The 7500-nt window shown below is 40.2% G+C and overlaps 1 protein-coding gene across 1 annotated transcript; it reads left to right on the top strand.

Annotated features, from left to right (window-relative positions):
* Positions 1-117: 117 nt before the first annotated feature.
* Positions 118-6983, top strand: ebag9 (estrogen receptor binding site associated antigen 9). Its single transcript, XM_030101961.1, has 7 exons — positions 118-414; positions 759-853; positions 1988-2069; positions 2188-2343; positions 3079-3189; positions 4563-4654; positions 5003-6983. Exons 2-7 carry the CDS (start codon positions 771-773, stop codon positions 5118-5120), a joined length of 642 nt encoding a protein of 213 aa, XP_029957821.1. The 5' UTR covers positions 118-414; positions 759-770; the 3' UTR covers positions 5121-6983.
* Positions 6984-7500: the final 517 nt, after the last annotated feature.

A 7500-nucleotide genomic window follows, 5' to 3' on the forward strand; every position in this document is an offset into this window, starting at 1 on the left:
GCACAGTGAAAACAAATATGGCTTTTAGACGCCATAGAAGCTACAATAAAGGCGATACACCTCCAAACTCCGACGGTCCTTGAATATGTCATGTTCGTACTTCCCTGTTCCTGCTCCTCCCAGTTCAAAGATGGCAGCTTCAGGACAGAGACCAGCGACGACACACATTTAGGATCTCTGACATGAAACCCTACTGGGGAAAACGGCTGTTACATGAGCTGTTTTGACGGGGCTGCGACCTAATTCACCGCCGCTAATGTGCAGTCGGAGAGAGCAACTTAAACAGTTTAGAAATATCATGTTTCCCTGTACGCTAAGCTAGCAAGCTACGGCTAGAAAATAAATGAACTGGTCTGTTCTGCCGCACAAGAGGAAACCAGTTTCCCTTCAAACGGTCCACTGACGTCTTGCTCGGTGAGTGTGTGTGATTGCATAAAGGCCCCAAAGTGTGCCAGTGTCGATAGGTTGAGTGCGCTAAAGAGTAAAGCAGAGCTGCTGTTACCTAACGTCAGCCTTAGCTCGCTGTTGTTCTGTGGAGGAAACCTCACAGCAGTTCACCTCCTGACAACAAGCAGGTGTCACTGCTCCCAAAACTATGTCAGTCAGTACATACTGTACGTGTATGCCAGTGGATTTAACTCCAGGAGTGGCTCCGAATCGTCACTCCCTCGTAGTTATTGTCAGCGGCATTGGCATAGCTGAAGTCATGATTACTGAGATAAACAATTCAAATGCTCCTCCTTTTCCTTTCCTACCAGCTCAAATTCACAATGGCCATCACACAGTTCCGTCTGTTCAAGATCTGCACATGTCTTGCCAGCATACTTTCTTTCTTCAAAAGGTTGATATGCAGGTAAGCATACAATTATACACCTGTTACAACTTTTATAATAGGCTTGACACGTAGCATTACAGTCTTATTTTTTTCTGGAGTCTGCTTCATTGTGTTGCACTATACTGTAATAAAACTGATGACTTACAAGAAAAAAGTGAATGCTTCTGCTCCACCACTACTTCACATGCTGAGAGATTAGGCCTTACTTAGAAATGCGAGCTATTATTGGCAGATGTCTGGGAGTGACTGAATGTGAGATTGCTTCCATTCTGTGATTCCTTCACTGATTGCTCCACTCTATTCGAAGCTCACCTAATCTCCTTCAAAGTGTTTGCCATAAACTTATATTAGTAAAGGTATATGTCACATCAAAATCATGAAATCATTCACATATTTGATTTTGAGCTAAAAATATTTCATTTGAAATGTTTGAAGGATGCTTAAACCCACTTGGGTCTCTGTATTTTGAAAGTGTTTTTCATAATCATGTTTATGGAATCTTTTTTTATAATCAGGTTTTGATGTGAAACACTGTTGTTTGTTCATTAGACACCTTTTTGCTCATTTCTTTGCTTTATTGGCCTTGATTTAAAAAAAAAAAAAGATCTTTTGATCCCAGTAGGACTTAATGATTAGATGAAGCATTCAAGAACTATCTTTGAAGTTAAAAACCTGCCAATGTAACTGGCTGATGATATTATGTTTAATTATACAGGATTCTGTTAATAGCCTAGTGGTTAGAAAAGCAAGCTTGCAACCAAAAATGTGATGGTTTAAGTCTCTTAACCCTCAACTGCTCAGGTTACATCAGGAATTGCACCTGGTGTGAAACCTTTTTCCAAACACACATGTAAATCACCCAATCTGCTGCTGTGACCCTGGAATACACCTTTAAGAGTTGAAATAGATGTAATTTAGCAATCATTCTGAAAGTAAAGTATAAGAGTAAGCATTCAGAGAGAAACCAATGCATGCAGTTTTTAGCATTGTCCTTTAGGCAATTAAGTTGATAACTGATGCATTGAGGATCAGCGGAAAGTTCAATACTGTGCATCCTTAAGCTTATTGTCAGGTAGTGCTCAATTGCTGTGAAAATGAATGCACTGTAATAGCTTGATTACCATTTCACTTGACATGTCATTTGTACACCAGGAGTGGAAGAGGCCGCAAGCTCAGTGGCGATCAAATAACTCTCCCTACAACGGTGGATTTTTCATCATCTGTACCAAAACAGGTCAGTGTGGCATCAGTCCTCAACACTCGGTTATTAAAACAACAAGCTGTATACAAAACACTCAGAGAACATGGAGAACTTTGAATAAGTAGCACTGTTTTTTTCTTACTGTGCACAGCCAGAGATTGAAGAATGGAGCTCCTGGGATGAGGAGGCGCCCACAAGTATTAAGATTGAAGGTGGAAATGGGAATGTTTCCACTCCAGCCAACGATGTGGACGAAGAGCCTGACTACTTTAAAGACATGGCTCCCACCATCAGAAAAACTCAGAAGGTAGACACACACTATGCAGCAAGAACCAAAATGGAAGAACAAAATATTATATACAAACACTGCAGGAAAAAATGGCTATTCTAAAGCTAAACAAAACACTTTCAACAACCAAAACGAGGAGCATTTCCAACCCCTGCTTGTTCGTCCTGATATAAGTGTAAGTCTCTGATTTTTTTCACAGCAGAATTGTGCGACATTGCCCAATCCAGGTCATCATATCCTCACCATCTGTGATCAGCAATGTGTTCTGGTGCAGCTCCTACATCACATTGACTTTAATCACATAAGCGAGTCCTAAGCGATTCCTTACACAACAATTCAATTAGGAGTGGAATTAGGACCACATGAGACATGGTGCTTTCTTCACTTATTTCTTCAGTCTTATTAAATACACTGTGAGCTCCACAGTTATGTGCCCACAGTCAGAATCATTTGGTGGTGGAATATAAGATGGACAGATGTTCAATTACCAACATAAGACCAGCCAAAGCAATCAAAGTGTCTTTGTTTCTAACACAGTATGGAAATGTTGATAGTTGAAGTACTTCATGGTGTTCAGGCCATATTAGGTTTAACTAGAGAATGAAAGGTCAGAGCTCTTACTGCTGTATGACTGGGAAGCCCGTGTTCACACATTCTGCTGTCTTTCCCGCTGACAGCTTAGCAATGCATTACAAAGCGCCTCAGCTAAAGTCTGCCCTCCTGCCTTTCCCCTGTTTGCCTCCCACACTGTAGATCGTGCTGAAGAAACGGGAGCCTTTGAACTACCTGGTGCCTGATGGCTCAGCAGGATTCTCCAGCAGACTGGCAGCCTCTCAGGACATGATGACCTTCAGTCCACCCTCAGTAAGCTACTCCATGATCGTCTCAAGCAGTTTCCTCCCCTTCACATGTGGAGTGATTTGATTTGTTTGTAAGGTTAAGAACCAAGCTGATTATCTTTTGCATCGTTGTTTCAAACAATGATCAGTACAAATATTCACATCTCCTTGTGAAAATGTAAAAAACACAGCCTGACTAGATTGGGAACGTCGACCTTTCTCTAATACTAGTTAATACACTGGATATGACCTTGAAATGACTTGAGGGACAACAGAGGAAATAGAAGTCTGCAGCCTCATAATGAGCAGCATTACTTTATATCTGAACGTTAATCATTTACCATCATTTGAAATATTTATTCAGCAGAGTATCTAATCAATGAGATTCATGCTTCAACTCCCTTTTATGTGATTCATCACCACATCTGTATCTTCCAAATTAAAGCTTGTGCAAAACTCCGTACATGTTAAATTCAGCAGACATGATGTGTTTTCATCCACCTTGAGACTTCCACTTTTTGGTTTTTGTTTTTTGTTTCTTATTTATTTCAAGCCATATCAATGCAGTTTAACACAAAATTGACACATGTATAGTCAAAACCTCCTGAATGATACCTGAAAAGGGGTGGGAAGAAGAAAAACTTGTTTTACTCCCACCCCTGTTCTCTGTTAACTTCATCACACAATTGTTTATGTGGTATTCTGCACAACCAACTTAAAGCATTTACAATGCACTCAAATAATTACAATCAACTCAAAAGTGGTTGGCCCGAATTCAAACAGTTACAACAGTCTCAAAATAATTACAATGGACTCAAAACAGTTTAGCAAATCCAAATATGCACAAGACATTTTAGTAACCGAATGACTCAAGAGATAGAATATGGAGATGTAATCTTAGGCAATAATTAGATCACATTGCGATATTGATTGCTTACCAAAAATGGTAAGGAATACCATTAAATACCAATAGATAATAATAATGCAACCACAATACCAACAATGGTAAGGACAGTACACCGATCGAGGTAATCAAACAGTCACATAACACTGGTACCATATAATATTTCAAGTTTAAAGCGAGCAAACGATGTCATTCATATATAATCTGCAAAAAGAAAAATGTCATAGAAAATCCTACACGTGCATACATTAAAGCTTTATCGATATCTGTATCATCATTAATAAATGGTAATTCTCATGGAAATGCACAAATGTATCCATACTGAGAGACCTCAAACTTCCCATTTTCATTCAAACAAAGTTTTGATTTCAACAATAAGATGCAAAACCGAGAGCAGAGCTGGAAACTATCCATTGCTCTTATTTGTTTGCGGTTGCGGGTGTGTCCTCCGGCATTTGGTTGGGAACCACTAACGTGATCCGTGTTTGAAACAGGCTGAACTGGGAGAAATGGACAACTGGCAGGAGGACACGAACGCCTGGGAGGACGAGTCCGACGCCGCCTGGGAGGCAGAGGAGGTTCTCAGGTCAGAGGTCGTGATTAGGTTTGGCATTAGATCGGTAGCTGAAGCAGCCATTATTGGCACAGCTCCTGTGGTTTAGTGTAATTTAGTTGAATGAATGAATAACTATGATACAAGACTTCTTTATTCTATTGTGACATTTTGTCATGTTTCAGTGGGTTAAATTAAAAAAAAAAAGAAAAGAAATTTTATAAGCATAGAATAAAAGTCCTTTCATCGTTTGGCCAGCAGGTGTCAGTGTGAGTCACTTTCAGCAGAAAAGGCCCGGGATGACCCAGCAGCTCCTGTTGACACGCTCTGTAATGACTCTGCTTGCAAATCACATCTTTTCGTCTGCTTATCACTGAACAGACAACAGAAGATAGCCGAGAGGGAGAAGCGATCCATGGAGCAGCAGAGGAAAAAGATGGAGAAGGAGGCCCAGAGGATGATGAAGAAGGAGCAGAAGATTGCAGTGAAGCTTTCGTAACATTTTCAAACCGCTCAGTTTGGAGCCAAAGGGATGTGGGGCGTGGACAGAGACACTACATCAGTCGTTACTCATCCAGCCACCACACCGCTCACCGGTTAGCCGACGGTCCTCCTTCCTCTGTATCCCACCAGCAGCCATTTTCATCTGTTGTCTAGCTGCAGCGGTGTTAAAACGCTTCAGTCCTGATGGAAGGTGGCGCACCGGGTGTACTCACTGTTCATGTATCGAGGTCCTGTTGGTCTTTCTGGAGGAGTGGTGTCCATACAAGTCAGTTCATGTTCATTTTAAATGCTCTCATCTGCTTTACAAAGATTTTTAGACTCTGGTTCACTACGTTAGCATAGAACAGTGTCCCGCTTTGATTATGTCCCAGGGGAATTTGTAAATAAACTGGTACCTGTGCTACCTTTTGGAGCTCAAATAGGGAGTATGGTTCCTTTTCTTTGCTTTTTCGAGACCACAGAGGATGAGGGAGTGTAATTTATTTGATGCAGCACTGTATGACAGTGACGCCCCACGATTTGTCTGATCATTGTTTTTATATTTATGTCTTTCATTGTCTAAAAACTTTTTTTTGTATGAATGTTGCTTTATAATTCACATAATCTCCCTTTGCTACAGAAAGCCATTATTACACTGGAAATCTGCATTAAAAAGAAGGGTGGGCGTTTTCAAAATGCGCATCTGCAGGCTGTGGGTTCCTATGGTAATCTCACAGTTACTGATTTATTCTCATGGTTCTTTCAGCTTTGGACAGCGAGGCTAAACATCAAGTAGGGATTCTTGCTCCAGGCTGTTGAATAACTGATGCACTCACTGCATCGACAACATGGATCACCATCGCAGCGAAATCTCCAACCTCGCAGCTTCACCAATCAGAAGTTGGAGAAAAGTCAGCCCACCTCTCATCTCGTCGCTAAACCCGGTGGTTTTTACTGAGGTTATGAAGAATCGCTGTAATGAGATTCCTGGTCAGTACTGGTGTTGTCATGGAAACACTGGCAGGTTGGGAAGCTGAAATATGCAGACATGATACGGTTCATCTTTGGTACATGACTGAGAAGCAAATTTAAAGACCTTATGTTAGACTTTCTAAAGCTTTCCTAATAGTACAACAGCTCTGGTTTAATTTTCTTCATCTTAAGACTTACTACTGTCAGCAGAGCTGCTGATTTTGATAAAATATTCAGTAAAAGGACATTGCATGATGGGCTTTTACTGTTTCAAATCCTGGGACAAACTGTATTTGCAGATTAGTGAATTATTGAAGAGGCAAGCTTTTATTTTTCATTGTGCACAGAAATCCAGCACCAAAAATCTTGTGTCATGGTTTTTTTTCACTATGTACCCTCATGTCTACAAACTCTTAATGGTTGGGCGACAAAGAATTATTTAAGTGGAGGAATGGATCCACATGTTCTGTCCACATTTGGCAGATTGTGTACCTGCTGTGTTTGTCCAACCCATGTTTTTAATAAAATAATTTGATTCATACCTCAGCAAGCACAGCTAAATCATTCAACTCCTGTGTAATTTGTAAAACTACTAGTAACCACAATGATAAATTAGTTACATTGGCTATTTATTACCTTTTCTAAGAATAACTGATCAATAATTGCACTGACTCAGCAATTTGTTCATTTGGATCAACACAAATTTCTTAAACTCTTTTAGTAGATTTCTTAAAAATGTCAAAACGTGTTAATGATCCACAGAGGATAATCCCTGCTGCCTTCAAGGACCTCTCATGACTGGTTTTATTTGAAATGCACAGATACCTTTTGTTTGCACTGCTGTGAAATGAATTAACAAATAGAAATTTGATATTAAACAAGTTAAAAAAAAAGTAGTCTCCATCAGGTATAGCTTCTGATCAGTCCCTCCAGTTTCAGTAACTACTAGCATGCTAAACTAGCATGTGTGGAAAAGACGTTGAGGCACATGAAAACAAGAATGGGACATAAGTGAAAAATGCTACTTTAGTAATAAAGTTTTGAAAAGAATAAAGGCTTTTTTTTTAATATTATTATTATTCTGATGAGATTTCAAATAATAGTACACTTCAGAGACAGAAAATGTCTGCCTACTCCAGTTTTTAGCTAATCCATTCATCCTCTTTTACAACTTAGAGTTATGGGCGCTGGAGTCGATCCCTGCTGACTGTCTGCAAAGGAAAGTCCATCGCGGGGTAAAAACTGAGAGATGGACCGCCACGCACAGATTTCATTCATATGTCTGGCTTTGGACTGAGGGGTGGAACTGCAATACCTGGAATGAAACCACATGATGAAAATTATTCAAACGCTACACAAAAGGTGCCCCAATGCTGGAATCAAACTGGGGTCAATCTCACTGTGAGGTGAGAGGGCTAAACCAC

Source organism: Salarias fasciatus, chromosome 11 (assembly GCF_902148845.1).
Source record: "Salarias fasciatus chromosome 11, fSalaFa1.1, whole genome shotgun sequence".
NCBI classification, from domain to species: Eukaryota; Metazoa; Chordata; class Actinopteri; order Blenniiformes; family Blenniidae; genus Salarias; species Salarias fasciatus.

Excerpts from the sequence above, each read along its gene's own strand:
- ebag9 (XM_030101961.1), top strand. The coding sequence starts at position 771 with ATGGCCATCACACAGTTCCGTCTGTTCAAGATCTGCACATGTCTTGCC. Across the intron at positions 2,070-2,187 it reads CATCATCTGTACCAAAACAG|CCAGAGATTGAAGAATGGAG; the intron begins GTCAGTGTGGCA and ends TACTGTGCACAG. Across the intron at positions 4,655-5,002 it reads GAGGCAGAGGAGGTTCTCAG|ACAACAGAAGATAGCCGAGA; the intron begins GTCAGAGGTCGT and ends ATCACTGAACAG.